Genomic DNA, 15,715 nt, shown 5'->3' with positions numbered 1-15,715 from the left:
CTAAAAAGACCTAATTGAAACTTTCGAAATTTAAAGGATTAACTTGAGAATTTTGTTAAACTAAAAGGACAAAAAGTGATATTTGACCTATTTTTTTTTAATTGAAAAATAACCACGCGTCCAACTCACTTAAGAGAGGAGCCACGCGGGCTTTGACTAAGTCAAAATCAAAGGGGTCTATATGTTGCAAAAAGGGTGAAGTTAGGGGGAAGGAAAATAGTTTTTTTTTTTTTTAATAAGAAGCCAAAATTGATACCATGGTAAACATAGGGAGCCAAAATTCGTTTAAGCCTTAATTTTATTAAGGGTAGTGTTAACTTGTGCCCTTAGAACATATGTTAAGAAATCCAAAAAAAGAAATATTCTCTTAAATTTTGTACATTCAATTTATTAAAACATTAAAGATTAAATTTAATGCACGCATTTCAGTACAATATTTATATGTTTGAGTCATTGACTTGTGCTTAAGGGCACGAGTTAATATTTCCCTTCTATTAAAAGGACAATTTATATAACTTTGATTTGATTGAGACTCGACCAAATACACATTTTAAAGGCATAAATAGTCAATATGTTAATTACGGTGGTAAAAAGAAAAGTTGGTTATATAAACGAGGGAGGGGATTTGAGGAGGTAATAGAGGCAAAAGAGAGAGTGATGCATGTACTATACTATTGTTCTTGTGTATCACGAGGTATAGCAGCAACAAATTGAAATTGAATAGCAACAATAATAGTACATGTTAGTGGAGCAGTAACTCTACTATTATTATTTCCGAATTATTGACACCTGTTTCTACATCTTGGCTTCAGTACTTTTTTTCAATTGATAGAACAAAACAACAATGTTTACTGAAAATACAACTAAATCTGTTTTTGGTAATTCGCAGGTGAAAAGAATTGCATGCCATTGCTTTCTTCTTTGAATTATTGCAGTTTTCATGGATTCATTACTTGTTGGATCTTTTCCTAAGTCATGCTCATATTCATTCACCACCACTGGTATCAATATCAACATCAACTCTTCTTCTTCCTCCCTCTTCTTCCAGATTTCATTTTTTTTCACTTTTTTTTTTGGTTGATTTTTTCTTAAATATTATAAAATAATAAAATATCTGTGCCATTGCAAGTTGCAGGTGGGAATCTTTGGCGGAGTAAACGTTATGTCAACAATTGCTATTCAATTCCAAGTATGTCCCTGGAACATTTTCCAGCTTATTATTATTCAACTATTTCATTGCCGCTGACCATTTAAGGGATTGTTTGGATTCACTCGTTTTATTGAACTTATTTACTAACATAAGTACTCCTGAGACTTTCCGAGAGAATTTATAAAAACAACTTATTTTTAGTTTATCTACTTGCATATACACTTGTGAGACTCTTCAGACTCAGATTGACCTATTTGAGCTTATTTACTCACATAAGCACCCGTGAGATTATTTATAAGTTGTTTTCAACTTATTTTCATAAGTTTTCCAAGATAGCTTACGAAAAGATCTTATAACATATACTGAAATAATGTAACTTCAATTTTTTTTCTAGGTTCTTGTGCATCAAAAGCTTCCAGGCACAAAAAAATTCAAAATGAGTATAATATTTTGAGGTTCTGGCAGCCAAGTTTAAATCATTATTGCGAAGGGGCAGAAGGACGATCTACATATCAAGAATGCAATAAAAAATTTGTTGTGAAAGCAGCCCCTGAACAATCTTTTGAATCCGAACATCCTGCTTTTGATCCAAAAAACATTTTGGACACTGTTAAAAATTCCCTGGATGCTTTCTACAGATTTTCCAGGCCACACACGGTTATTGGCACAGTTAAGTTTCATTTTTTCCCCTCAGATTTACTCTGAACTAATCCTCAAATTTTATGGTCAATATTTGATACAATTCATCTGTATGAATCACTTATTTGGATGATTGTCTTATTATGGGGCTGACTATATCTGTGTTTGGACAGGCATTAAGCATAATTTCGGTGTCTCTCCTTGCAGTGGAGAAATTATCAGATATATCCCCGCTATTTTTTACAGGTGTATTGGAGGTGAGACCCCAAATCCGTTATTTCTCTTTCAAGTTTAAATATCCTATTGCTCCCTTGGCTTGCCCCTAACTTCATAATTGTTTTTGTTTGTTTTATTTATGTTTCAGGCTGTAGTAGCTGCCCTGTTTATGAACATTTATATTGTTGGTTTGAATCAATTGTCTGATGTTGAAATAGACAAGGTATGAAACTTAGTATTAGAATAAAACAACCTGGACCTCTAATAAATTAATTTTGTGCCTTTGGGCTTCTCAAACTTTCCAGTATAAAAAAATATGATGCAGTCAGAAATGCTCTCTAGTTAATCCAAAGTCGGATATTTACAAACATATGCACAATATGTGCATGCAAGTGTATTTGCTTATGTGCAAGAATTAGATCAGTTTATATGATTTTGACAACCAAACTCTGGTTTATATATTGATTTATCAAGCTTCTTGAATTATTGTAGTCTCTGATATGTGGTCCAGAAAACACACATCCTTTTACATCTTACAAATTATTCGGAGGAACTATCATATGGTTTGTGTTATTATTGATCTGTGCTGCATGTTTTTACTGCAGATAAACAAACCATATCTTCCATTGGCATCTGGAGAATATTCCTTTGCAACTGGTGCCATTATTGTTGTATCTTCTTCAATTCTGGTGCCATATAGATTCATCCCATTTTTCACTGATATTTTACAAGATGAGCTATACTGACAGAGTAGAAGATGACTTGCTATTTTATTCTCTTTTACAGAGTTTTTGGCTTGCCTGGATTGTAGGTTCATGGCCATTGTTTTGTGCTCTTTTCATCAGTTTTGTGCTAGGGACAGCTTATTCCATCAACGTGAGTTCTTTTGTCTGCATCTAAATTTCCTTTTTCCTTTCACATTTTTAATGCATTATTATGTAAAGATTATGATACAAAGTCTTACTTTTTAAAATCTACATAAACAGTATCATACTCGTTAAGGGTTCAACACAGTGCTTGCTTTGCCAAATATCATGGTGACAAATGTCAAATAACATCCATTTCTTTAACTTTTCCTTGTAGAGAAAAACTATTTCAATTAAACGTGGGATGCGAGAGTTGATATTGTGTAACAATAGAATGTTCATCTATTCATATTTTAGTTATAGCACTATTAGTTCAAATCGTAAATTCTTATTTGATGAATAGGACATAGATTTGTTCAAATAAAAAATTTAATTGCAGTACATGTTCTATCTGATAAAGATTTTACTCTACCCATGTTTGAGTTTGCACGCAGACAAATATCATGTTTTTAATGTCTGTCGTGAACTAACAATCCCAAACGTTTAAGTTACTAGGCAATGACACAAGAATGATTTATATTGCTTCTCTAATATGCTCCTTCATGCGTGAATGCCCTCTGGGCTTGTTGCACAGCCAATACACACACCCACTTATATTGTGTTGAAATTCAACTTTTTTATCAGAAGGGGAGGCAAGGGTTATACTCTAGATCACCTGGTCATAAAGGCTCTTATATCGTGCTATAAACCAACTATCCCAAAAGCTTAATTGATCAGGTGGAGACAAGCATGGTTTTGCAATACGTCTCTAAGCAGACATTCACAAAGAAAGCCACATTTTGAAGAGTTATTTGATGATGGTCATTGCAGAATTTTATAACCTTTTGTCTTTTGAAAATTTTCAGGTGCCCCTGTTGAGATGGAAGAGATTTGCAGTGCTCGCTGCTATGTGCATTCTTTCCGTTCGTGCAGTTATAGTTCAACTAGCATTTTTCCTTCACATGCAGGTTTTATACAATAGCTTATTGTGCTTTTTGGAGGCTTCTAGCTCTAGATGAACATGCATTAACTTGTATGCTTGCAACAATAACAAATCTTTATCCCAAATTTTTAGGACTGGTTTCCTTCAATTCATGACCAACTATTTGAAACCACCATGTATAGATTAATATATTTTCGCCATTTAGTCCTCAAAAGGCCTTCATTCTCTGATAAGTAGTAACCTTTTCAACAGTATTAATTAAAGTGAAAGAGATGAATGGGGAAAATTTTTAAAGGAACAGATGCATTTTAACAATGATATTATTGGAAGCATGGTGTCTGACTAACTAGTATGGCATAATTTTCCATCCACCAAATCTATGTTTGAATTCTGATATTTTCAGTTTCTAATTCATGTAACGATGTCCAGAATTTTGTGTACAAGAGGCCAGTTGTCTTTTCAAGACCATTGATCTTTGCAACTGCATTCATGAGCTTCTTCTCTGTAGTTATAGCATTGTTCAAGGTAAATGCTTCTAGATTCTTTTTTTATGCAATTGTTCTCAACATTAAATTTTTTATTCAATATGTGTACCTAATACAAACCTTTGTACTGAATTTATATAGGATATACCTGACATTGAAGGAGATAAAATATTTGGCATCCAATCTTTTTCAGTACGTTTAGGTCAGAAGCGGGTATGTTCTTCAAATGCAACTTCTCAACATTGTTCCCTTTTTTATATCATGGTAGTCACTAACTAATCTCTGACAGGTATTTTGGATTTGTGTTATCCTTCTTGAATTGGCTTATGGAGTCTCCCTTGTAGTTGGAGCAACATCTTCTTGCCTATGGAGTAAAATTGTTACGGTAATATTCTTGTTACTTACACATATATATTGTGTTTGCACTTTGCAGGTCTGATGTATCTTTTAGAGTAATTTAGATTACATCTTGGCATTGATTTTTCTACTCCTTATATTGTATATAAAAATACATCATGATTTGTTTTTTTTCATAAAAAAAGAAGAAAGAAATAGAAGTCTACTATGACATTAAAAGTGTTCTATCTTTTGTGGCTCATCATTATCTATATAAAGGTAATAAACCCTTTTGGGTTGGGTTTTACCTTTCCAATTTTACCCCTTAATTTAAGCTATTTTAATATTATTTAAATTTTCAATTAAAAAATTATTTAAATTCCATTAAAATACGAACAATCCACAACAATAGGAGAAACAGTCAACAACAATAGAAACAATATTGAACATTATGTAAAAACCTTATTTTAATCTTATTGTAAAAAATATTTAATTCTCTTTCGATGTACAATTAAGTATAACAGAAAAACGGAGTGCTCGTCTATCTGCTAGTCAATATAATTGTATTACTTTGAATTTTATTCTTTATACCTGAAAGAATAAAACCATAATTTTCAAATAGTTCTAGACTAGCAAGTTCATCCACGGATTCGACTTCCTTTTCATGCTGCACTTTTATGGAATATTTGGTGGTTAATATCATCATTAGCACAGTTTCCTTCCTTCTCATGTCGCAGTTTCTATAAATTGGTATTCTTTTTTCACAAATGTCTCCAAAAGTACTGAACTATTTTAACAATCCTTTTAGTTTGACACCACCAGTTTTCACGATCCCTCTAGTTTGATTCCACCCATTCGGTTATACTCACTCCAGAACATTCCCCGTCTAATGCAAAATTGACCTGGAAAATTCTCCTACAAAATCAACTCCACTGCACACTTGATTTTCATTGATTCTATCAAAGTTATAAATTTTAATGCAAAACTCAAAATGGGTATAAGGGTTTCTTTTAAGAAGGCATGAGTTCCACCATTGTGGGCTGTTTCAGCCACTTGTCATCCTAAAACACCAGAATACTAGACTATCAAGGTTCAAAGAAGATGAAAGAGGGGTTGGTCATGCAAGCTTGATATGTTCTTAAAGAAGAGATCCACCACATATTGCTCAAAACTTCTCTTTTCTTTTACGGTATCAGCTTTGCTACGTGCGATTGCAGGGGTCAGTCACAAACCCCCAAATCCCTATCGTCCCCATCCGGATACAAAATTAGTATCATACCATATCTATTAATTTGGAAGAAGCAGCAGATGTCCTCCAAAAGGGGGCTAATATGCATTTTTTTTAAATATTATTCTTATACGAACCGTTTAATAAAATAATAATATACCTAACAATCAAAATTGATTGCTCATGGTGAACCACCCTCACCCTAGTCTTCAACTTTTGTTTAACATTATCAGCGCAATATGACGGATATTATACTGCCTACTATGGAAATATTTCCCTAGTAATATTGTTTCTGTTGCACAAAATATTCCAACTATTTATAATCTTGAATTATTTTACAGATCAGTTTTAAGTGGGTGTAAACTTGTCTAACCTTTCCAGCAATTTTTAACTTTATTCCTTTCCAATGTGTTAGAGTCTGGGACATGCTGTACTTGCTACAATTCTTTTCAATCATGCGAAATCTGTAGATTTGAAAAGCAAAGCTTCCATAACATCCTTCTACATGTTTATCTGGAAGGTAATCAATCACTTACTGTTTATCATTCTTTTTGGTAGCACCTGCTGTTTATCATTTGAGTTTTATTATCAATATTGTTATTATTAAAAAAACGGCTATCTGAATCTGACTATTCCACGTTTTGAGAAATAATGGTTGTTTGATTTCTTAAAATTCCAATTGAAATGCAAAAGACGGGGTACAATAGCTACATTGAAGTTATTTTTGTGAACATAAATTTCTATGACTATACTGATTAACTTGGTCATTCATTTTTATATTCTGGTAAAAAAACTCAATACTTCTCAAAGTTTAGGACACAAAGGGACATGAATTACTATTGCTAGTTTATCTATATGTTTATTTTTTAATTGTTTGCACTAAATCCTTGTCTTTTTCACATGTAAAGGAACATGAACTTGTATTAATAATCTTGTTTTTCATTGCAGCTATTTTACGCAGAGTACTTCCTCATACCTTTAGTTAGATGAGAATGCAGCGGTATTGTTGATTTGAGAACTGGTTTTGCTTAAATGGGTGCTGCTATAGTCACCGGCCAGCTTTGATTTTATAATTGGTTTAACTGCAATTGTAAATGAAGGGTTATTTCTGTTAGGATGGTTTTTTTGTTTTTAGCCTATAGTGGTTTCTCTAATAATAATAAAAAATATATATTTTTTTGCCTATTATAAAAAAAAACTCTGGCTTCAAGCATTCTTATTCTTATTACTCTTATTCGTGCCTTTTATTCCAATAGTCTTGTATCTCTTCATTATCCTCTGCATGCATGTTGTATACTTGGAGAAATTGTTTATGAATAAGCTTCGGTAGACAGTGTAAATGTACATGTTGATTGAATTATCTCAAGTATTCGCATGATTATCCTGGTTGTGGTTGAGGTCTTCCGTCAGAATATTTACATATACTAGCGAAAAGACGGGCACATGCACTCATGTGCATGTCTTTCCGCTCTTTTTATTGCGCTAATGTTTGAAAATTATGATCAGTGTTTTTTCTATGAAATTTTGATTTTGATTAAAACTAAAAATATAAATGTTTGTTGCTTTCAAGTTATAAAACCAACTTTTTTTTTTTGGTGGCCGGGGTTTGATCCCTATATATATATATATATATATATATATATATATATATTGTCCATACCAACTGAGTTAAGTACACGAGGACATGGTAAACCAAACTAACTATGATTATTTATTTCAATGACACCAACAATATAACAAAAAAAATATAATCTAAATTCTTTTTTTAACGACACCAACAACAATCTTTATTGTAGAAAAAGTTGTTTGTGGGTATAACAACAATCTTTATTGTAGAAAAAGTTGTTTGTGGGTATAATTGAGATAATGAAAAAGTAAATATAAATATACCCATCTAGTTTATTACATTTTTTAAATGATAAATGAAAAAAACACACACACACACACACACACACACACACATATATATATATATATATACATATATATATATACATATATATATATACACCTACACACACATTCATATCGTGTTTGTTACATTTGTTTTAATATTTAAATTTATTCTTATCTATTTTTTACATGTTTTATTTGTATTGAAAATTGAATGTATTTTTGAAAAGAAAAAGTCAGCCTAAAAGTGTTGTAAGAGTAGTTTTTTTTTTTTATATATAGTATATATAATTCAATTTGGATACAATATTAGTGTAAATATTCACACTATTAATTAACCGTAATTGTTAGATTTTATGAGTGTTTGATAGTGTGGATTTTTTCACACCGATTATGTGTTAAAATTAGGGCTTGTTTGTTACTAATTAACATAAAAAATTAAAATAAAAGTAATTTTGACATTTAATAATTTACAGATTTTATAAAAAATTAGAATCTATTTTGCGTTTGTCTATCGTAATAAAAATTATTTTTTTAAAAAAATTTTAGTTTGTTTAGATACAAACTCCGCAGAACTAATGCACTGCACTGAACCCCATCAGAACTCCGCAGTAAGCGTGCTTGGGCGAATAGTACTAGGATGGGTGACCTCCTGGGAAGTCCTTGTGTTGCACCTCTTCAACTACAAAAAAAAGAAAAGATACAAAATTACCTCTCACTACCAAAAAAAAAAAAGATACAAAATTACCTCTATCTTTTGACAAAATTAAATCGACCTTATGATAATGATTTATATATTCTTCTCAAAATAAAACGGAATCGAATATAGTGCTTTCATTTTCTCAGCTTTTTGCCATTTTCTTATTTTTCTCTTCTTTCCTCCGTTAAAAATACAAAAGATAGCCCTTTAGTCAAAACGTAGACCCCAAGTTTAGCAGCCCTTGTTTTCTGTACTATATTATTCCCACTCCCTAGCGAAAACTTGGCTCCCAAGTTATCAACTTGTGTATAAAAAGCACTACTTAGATAGAGAGGAAGGGAATTGAAGAAGATTGGAAGGTGAGTTTATAACACCGCTCGCTACTTGCAAAATCATAAACACTCCCTCCTTTGATTTGATTTGGTTGGTAATGGAAGCCACGACTACTTCGTCGTCGGACTGGTTGCTTGCTTGCTTGCGTTAAGGTTTATCGTGATTGTGCCGTTTTCATGAATGCAATTTTATTTCACTCTTCATTCTTAGGCTGCTGCTCAACCTAACAGAAGGCATGCCTCTGATGATGAAGAAGATATCATCGACCCAAAGGTATGGTTCCTTTTGTCACTGCACTTGTGATTTTTCTCTCTCACCAATCATATAGTACTATTATCGTAGAACAAAAATAATAGCCAAATTCATCGACATAAGTTAATACCTGTTTTAATTTTAACTGCAGCAATACCGTGAGAACAGGCTTAAGTATATTGTTGCAAATATGTCAGATGGGAATGACCCCTATCCACACAAATTCTCTGTTTCTATGACTATTCTTGAATACATTGATATATATCAAGGGTTAATAAGCAATGGAGAGCACCTTGAAGATGTGTCTGTGTCTTTGGCTGGTTCGTAGTCTCCGGTTCCTATTTCAACAATTTTGTTTTGTTTGTGTGTTGATGCTAAATGCTATTTGTCTTTCTGTGTGTTAGGCCGAGTTAAGGCCATACGCACTTCAGGTGCAAAGCTTGTCTTTTATGACTTGTATGACAATGATGACTTCAAGGTCCAGATTATGGCTGATGCAAGGTACATTACGTTGCTTTTCTGACCTTACCTGCCGGTATAGGGAAGATATAAATCTGAAATAGTAAATTGACACACGAAATTTACAAAAAAATGGTGCCCCTTTGTGTTTTTGTAAATTTTTCGTAATCCATATATGTTGAATAAAATGGAAAAAGCTATACGGTATCTAAAATTGTGTTTTACTAACTTGTAGAAGTTGGATGATTTTTTAATTGATAAAGTTGCTTCTGTTGTCTTTTTAATAATCTCATTTTTTACCTTCTTCTGTAAACCCTATTCCATTTTTTTTTTTATTTAATTTTGCAAAACTAAAACAAGTTATATCTCTGGGATGCAGGAGTTCTGACTTGGATGTGGATAAATTTAAAAATTGCATTCTAGTGTGAAGCGATTTGACATTGTCGGTGTCACTGGATTTCCAGGTTTGAGATGTTACTATGTTTTTAGTTTGCTTAAATAGTCAAATACGTTCTTTCTTCTTATTTTATTTCCCTTCTTGGGCTGTCTTTCTTGGATTTCACTCCTCTAAAGTGAAGGGGGTGTCCTATCCTATCATTTTAATAATTAGTACTTGGAATAAGGAGAATAAGTGTTTCTGTATACGTTTTAAGCCTGTTGTTCCCTTGTCAAAATGTCCAGGGAAAAGTAGGACAGGAGAGCTTAGTATTTTCCCCAAGACTTTTATAGTTCTGTCTCATTGTCTGCACATGATGCCCAAACAAGAGTCTGCTGCTGCTGCCTCCGATAATGCAAATTTGATGGTGAACATAATTTCTCTTGGTGTTCGATGCTAGTCGATACATGATATTCATACACAGTGACATCTTTATTTCATTAATTATCTGTAGGGAAATCAATGTGTACCAGGAAGTACCAGGAATCCTGAAACATATATTTTGAAGGATCAGGTATTATTAGTAGGAAATGTACCTTGATATTTTCTTTCATTGCTTTTGTGCCCTATATTATCTTATTTTCTAGGAACTGTTTTCAAGCAGATGATAATTAAATGGAAAAACATGTAACTTAGAAAACATTAGTGTGCAATAGCATGCAGTATATCTTCCTCTTTTGGTGGTTTGGGGCGTGGATAAGAAATAGATTGAGATAGATCGAACTAGGCATTTTCTCTCACTATTATGTTGTATAATTGACATTTATTTTTCTAATTGCCTTGAACAAAGAAAGTTATTGTTATTCATAAGCATATAGAACATATTTAAGGGAAATTTGATGTTTGAGCTTAAACTAGGCCATGTACTTGTTTGACATTATATTAAGATTTTCCCTTTTCAATTTTCTGTTTTCTAAAGTTTGCACATTAATTTCTATTAAAAAACGACTGAAGCTGTGAAAGCATTCTCTTGATAAGAATAAGATTTGCGAGGTGTGAGGTTGGGGAGAAGGGATTTCATGTATCCTTTTTTCTTTTTCTTTCTATAATGATATCATATCACCCATCACTCATCTATTAACTGTAGTCTTTTTTCTTATTGCAACTCATTATCTTTTATAGGAAACAAGATATCGTTCACGCCATTTGGATTTGATGTTGCATCCTGAAGTTCGAGAAATATTCAGAACTAGATGTAAAATCATTAAATACATTCGGAAGTACCTTGATGACCGAGATTTCTTGGAGGTTTGTTCTCTGTCCAAGTATTCTGACGCCATCTGCTTATAATTTCTTTCCTTCCATTTACCTTTTCTTTTCACTACTTTCAGGTTGAAACACCTACGATGAACAAGATTGCCGGTGGAGCAGCAGCTCGTCCATTTGTAACTCATCACAATGAACTTGACATGAAATTATTCATGAGAATTGCTCCAGAACTTTATCTCAAGCAGCTGGTTATTGGCGGGCTGGGTCCTGTTTATGAAATTGGTAAACAGTATAGAAATGAGGGTATGGACTTGACCCACAATCCTGAGTTCACTACTTGTGAGTTTTATATGCCTTTTGTGGATTACTACGACCTTATAAAGATAACAGAGGAAATGTTGAGCGGTAAGAATTAAGGACTATTGATTGTTATATTTGATTTGATTTTATCTTCTTCGTGTCATGTAGTTAATCTCATTATGTGGCAAATTTCAATCAGGTATGGTGTACCAACTTACAAATGGAAGCTATAAAATCCAATATCATTCAAATGGAGTCGACAAGGATCCTATCGAAATAGACTTCACTCCACCCTTCAGGTGCAGTGTAAACTTGGTAGTCATCAATTGTGATTATAAAATCTATTATATTTTGGAATGACTCGTTTGTAATTTTCTTATCGTTACAGGAGGATTTATATGATTGAGGAACTAGAGAGTATGGCAGGACTTACTATTCCCAAGGACTTGGCCAGTGAGGAAGCTAATCAATATCTGAGGAATGCATGCTTGAAGTATGACATCAAATGCGCTCCCCCTCAAACAACTGCTCGGTTGTTGGATAAAGTAATTCACGATATGTATCTCTGTTGGCCTATAATATGCTTTATTTTCAATTTTCCTTTTTATACAAAAGCAGGTTGTAGTTGTAACCCCTTTTCCATTGTTGAAATTGAGAAAAATAAATAAATAATTCATTGGCATAGTTTGCAGTTGATTAACAAATATGAACATTAGTAAAAAAGTTAAGATATTGGATTAAAAGGTGATCTGATCTGATATTTTACTCTATCTGACACAGTAGATAAGATAACCGTTCCAATGATATTTTTAGTCATTTGAATAATAAGCTTGGATTTATGATGCTATGTTGATCATATTGCAGCTTGTAGGCCACTTTTTGGAAGAAACTTGTGTCAATCCTACATTCATCATGAATCACCCTGAAATAATGAGTCCTTTGGCCAAGTCGCACAGAAAAAAACCAGGCCTGACCGAACGTTTTGAATTGTTTGTCAATAAGCATGAAGTAAGTTAATGAAACTCAGGTGACATTTATTATTAAAAGCAAGTGAACAGCTTATTGATTCTTCTCATTGTTTTCTTGTTACTTTTCAGCTTTGCAATGCATATACTGAACTGAATAATCCTGTTGTGCAACGTCAGAGATTTGCTCAACAACTCAAGGTATGATATAAATATTAGCTTACTAAATTAATTCTCTTCTGATTTTATTTTAAGGGATGTAAAGCCAATGTAAATCTTTTCTACATATGCATCCAATCCGACCACTCTATGATATCAATTTGCTATTTTAGTTCTTAAAATATCTACAAAAATATCTATACGCTGAGATGTGATTGCGTGCACACGTAGAATTATTTTATCCTTATAATGCATACAAATTACATTTTCTTTAATGCATAATAAGAATAACTAATTGGTCTATGTTTTCCTGCATATTAGGACCGGCAATCGGGGGATGATGAAGCGATGGCCTTAGACGAGGAATTTTGCACTGCTTTGGAGTATGGTATGCCACCAACTGGCGGTTGGGGTTTGGGTATTGATAGGTTGACGATGTTACTGACTGATTCACAGAACATAAAGGTTCTTGCTCTCTCTCATTCTCTGCATGTTAAATTTGTTTTTGTAAGTTTTTACATTTTTGGTTCCGTTTGGGTTGGTTACAGGAAGTTATTCTCTTCCCTGCCATGAAACCTCAAGATGTACCTTCAGCTAAAGGTTTGTATTGTACATGCATTCACCTTCTTTTACGTTTATTTAGATTAGATATATGTTTCTCATGTTGGTCTTCTTCACTATACACAATTCAATTTTTTCCTTGGCTTAATATTTTTCCCTACATTGATTTCAGGAACTTGAGAAGATGATCAGAAAACCAAATTGCTAATTTGGGATCTGGAAATCTTTTATTGAGAATCAAATAAACAGTGGACAATAATAATATTAGTAGTTTTTCTTTTTCTTTTTTGAGTAGTGGACAATATTATAGTTATGACTGCTATTTGTTATGTAATTACTCCAAGTAGGATTAAGATCAGGAGTAGTATGTTCCTCCTTTTCAGGTGCTTTGTGCTTGGTTTTCAAGCATGACATTTGTCTCATCTTTATCTCTATTTATAATACAATATTAAGTGTGAATGTATGTAATTTGTGTATGATTAGCATTTGTGTATAATTTTCAATGTTAACTTTTTATATTTCAAGGTTAATTAGTAATATTAATAAGAGATAAATTAAAAAAAGTATAATAAATACTTTATATTCAAGATAATTTTTTGTTTTCTCTGATTTTTTAACATGATGGCAATTTCCCTATCTTTGTTTTTTTCTTACATGACTCATTAATTTATGTCGTACATGTAATCGATTTCCATGAAAAATCACATGTTATTTGAGGAGTGTTTGATATCTTTTGGATTACATGTGATATATCTCAGGAAAACCATCTATAATTGAATCTACACAAAATTTCTTTTAACGATTCTCTTTTCTATTTATACTAACCAACAATTATTTAAGATTTATCTTCCATCTTATTATTGTGAATTTTAAAATTTTATCTTCCATCTTGTCGTGAATCGTAATCTAGATTATATGAATAGTAATAATTGTAGAAAAAAAAGTTATATTCACTAGTGGAAAGCGTGCCTGTCTGCATTTTCTACTGAGCTAACGCATGTAATTATTTTATTATGTTTGTTTGTATCATTTAGATTAAAAATTTTAAATTTTAAAATATTAACGAAAATTATTGATATATTGATTTATAAACAAAATATTATGTTTGTAGTTAACATTATTTTTTGCTCACGTTTGTTACCAATTTTTTTTAGAAGATTTAAAGTCTTATCTTTAACATTATTTTTTTCTCACGTTTGTTACATTTATTTTAATATTTAAATTAAATTTATTCTTATCTATTTATTACACATGTTATTTGTATTTAAACTTAAGGGTATTTTTGGAAAGAAAAGTCCAACCCAAAAGTGATGAAAGTGTAGTTTTGTTTATATCTTACTATATATAAAGAAAACTATCCCTTTCAGCACACTTTTGGGTTGGACTTTTCTTTCCAAAAATACCCTTAATTTTAATTTTAATTTTAAATACAAATAACACATGTAACAAATAGATCTTACTATATATAAAGAAAACTACCCCTTTCAGCACATTTTTGGGTTGGACTTTTCTTTCCAAAAATACCCTTAATTTTTAATTTTAATTTTAAATACAAATAACACATGTAACAAATAGATAATAATAAATTTAATTTAAAGAGAAAACTTACACACAATTTCTGATGAATTATTCTTACTGTTAGCCAATTATAAAATAACATGTGGATTACTAACCCATGCCACTAATCGTCCCTGTTAACCATCTTTTACCTCCGTTAACCACAAATCAAACTCACAAAAAACTAGCAGAAAACAAAAACTCATATTACTTTTTTATCAGCCGATTTTATGTTGTACATCTGTGTTGTTCCCCTCAATACAGCCGACAAAGATTGCCAAGTATTTTCACATCCCTTCCACAAAAAACAGTATTTCCGCATTATTTTATTACTTCCACAAAAAACAGTATTTTCATATTATTTTATTAATATAAGTTACTCTTTCTTAGCCTTTGATCAATTGTAACAAACGTGAGCAAAAAATAATGGTAAAGATTGACCTTTAAATCCTCTAAAAAAAAGGTTAGTAACAAATGTGAGCAAAAAATATTGTTACAAATTCGACTTTAAATCCTCTAAAAAAAGATTAGTACGTAACAAACGTGAGCAAAAAATATTGTTAAAGATTGGACTTTAAATCCTCTAAAAAAAATATTAGTAACAAACGTGAGCAAAAAATAATAATATTAAAGACTGGACTTTAAATACTCTAAAAATAAATTAGCAACAAACGTGAGCAAAAAATAATGTTAAAGATTGAACTTTAAATCTTCTGAAAAAAATATTAGTAACAAACGTGAGAAAAATATAATGTTAAAGATTGGACTTTAAATCCTCTAAAAAAAAGATTAGTAACAAACGTGAGCAAAAAAATAATGTTAAAGATTGGACTTTAAATCCTCTAAAAAAAGATTAGGACTAAAAATATTTTAGAAAAAGATTTGTTAGGACTATATTAAATATTAATTATCAATTAGTTTTCAGGAGAAGAACATAATTTGTTGTCATTTGACGAGGTTGAATGGGATACTCATAACTTATATCAACCGGAATTCCTAAACTCAATTGCTTAAGGAAGTATCCCACCACATATTTTAAAGGTAAAAAA

General features: G+C 31.7%; 3 protein-coding genes across 7 annotated transcripts; all 3 read left to right on the top strand.

The window, feature by feature from the left end:
- The first annotated feature begins 635 nt into the window (after positions 1 to 635).
- On the top strand, positions 636 to 7,202 carry HPT1 (homogentisate phytyltransferase 1). Of its 4 annotated transcripts, none has more exons than XM_085736224.1 (14): positions 636 to 694; positions 890 to 1,001; positions 1,136 to 1,189; positions 1,545 to 1,819; positions 1,963 to 2,046; positions 2,154 to 2,228; positions 2,611 to 2,694; positions 2,792 to 2,881; positions 3,717 to 3,818; positions 4,223 to 4,318; positions 4,420 to 4,491; positions 4,568 to 4,663; positions 6,258 to 6,362; positions 6,791 to 7,202. In XM_085736224.1, exons 2-14 carry the CDS (start codon positions 941 to 943, stop codon positions 6,830 to 6,832), a joined length of 1,236 nt encoding a protein of 411 aa, XP_085592350.1. In that variant the 5' UTR covers positions 636 to 694; positions 890 to 940; the 3' UTR covers positions 6,833 to 7,202. The 4 variants fall into 4 exon arrangements, with proteins under 4 accessions (XP_085592350.1, XP_085592348.1, XP_085592349.1 ...); XM_085736222.1 differs by having other exon boundaries at positions 1,130 to 1,189; XM_085736223.1 differs by having other exon boundaries at positions 636 to 741.
- A 1,111-nt stretch (positions 7,203 to 8,313) lies between these two features.
- On the top strand, positions 8,314 to 9,981 carry LOC146903115 (lysine--tRNA ligase, cytoplasmic-like). The gene is made up of 5 exons (XM_085737201.1): positions 8,314 to 8,346; positions 8,979 to 9,041; positions 9,172 to 9,340; positions 9,425 to 9,521; positions 9,903 to 9,981. Exons 1-5 carry the CDS (start codon positions 8,314 to 8,316, stop codon positions 9,979 to 9,981), a joined length of 441 nt encoding a protein of 146 aa, XP_085593327.1.
- LOC146903114 (lysine--tRNA ligase-like) lies at positions 8,776 to 13,636 on the top strand. 2 transcript variants are annotated; one of them, XM_085736220.1, is made up of 15 exons: positions 8,776 to 9,041; positions 9,172 to 9,340; positions 9,425 to 9,521; positions 9,859 to 9,943; positions 10,161 to 10,282; positions 10,370 to 10,429; positions 11,038 to 11,163; positions 11,247 to 11,529; positions 11,624 to 11,723; positions 11,813 to 11,969; positions 12,289 to 12,432; positions 12,564 to 12,590; positions 12,870 to 13,013; positions 13,097 to 13,148; positions 13,282 to 13,636. In XM_085736220.1, the coding sequence occupies exons 5-15, from the start codon at positions 10,229 to 10,231 to the stop codon at positions 13,287 to 13,289; spliced, it is 1,155 nt and encodes a 384-aa protein (XP_085592346.1). In that variant the 5' UTR covers positions 8,776 to 9,041; positions 9,172 to 9,340; positions 9,425 to 9,521; positions 9,859 to 9,943; positions 10,161 to 10,228; the 3' UTR covers positions 13,290 to 13,636. The 2 variants fall into 2 exon arrangements, with proteins under 2 accessions (XP_085592346.1, XP_085592345.1); XM_085736219.1 differs by having other exon boundaries at positions 12,522 to 12,590.
- Positions 13,637 to 15,715: the final 2,079 nt, after the last annotated feature.

Source organism: Medicago sativa, chromosome 8 (assembly GCF_051527215.1).
Source record: "Medicago sativa cultivar Bolivia chromosome 8, Bolivia_mono, whole genome shotgun sequence".
Lineage (NCBI taxonomy): Eukaryota > Viridiplantae > Streptophyta > Magnoliopsida > Fabales > Fabaceae > Medicago > Medicago sativa.
Note: the sequence above shows the minus strand (reverse complement) of the source record. Positions and strands in the feature narration are given on the sequence as shown.

Coding starts and splice junctions, on each gene's coding strand:
- HPT1 (XM_085736222.1), top strand. CDS start 941: ATGGATTCATTACTTGTTGGATCTTTTCCTAAGTCATGCTCATATTCA. Junction 3,819..4,222: donor CATTTTTCCTTCACATGCAG/GTTTTATACAAT, acceptor AACGATGTCCAG/AATTTTGTGTACAAGAGGCC. Junction 4,664..6,257: donor TATGGAGTAAAATTGTTACG/GTAATATTCTTG, acceptor CCAATGTGTTAG/AGTCTGGGACATGCTGTACT.
- LOC146903115 (XM_085737201.1), top strand. CDS start 8,314: ATGCACTGCACTGAACCCCATCAGAACTCCGCA. Junction 8,347..8,978: donor AACCCCATCAGAACTCCGCA/GTAAGCGTGCTT, acceptor CTTCATTCTTAG/GCTGCTGCTCAACCTAACAG. Junction 9,522..9,902: donor CAGATTATGGCTGATGCAAG/GTACATTACGTT, acceptor ATTGCATTCTAG/TGTGAAGCGATTTGACATTG.
- LOC146903114 (XM_085736219.1), top strand. CDS start 10,229: ATGATGCCCAAACAAGAGTCTGCTGCTGCTGCCTCCGATAATGCAAAT. Junction 11,530..11,623: donor AACAGAGGAAATGTTGAGCG/GTAAGAATTAAG, acceptor AATTTCAATCAG/GTATGGTGTACCAACTTACA. Junction 11,970..12,288: donor CTGCTCGGTTGTTGGATAAA/GTAATTCACGAT, acceptor ATCATATTGCAG/CTTGTAGGCCACTTTTTGGA.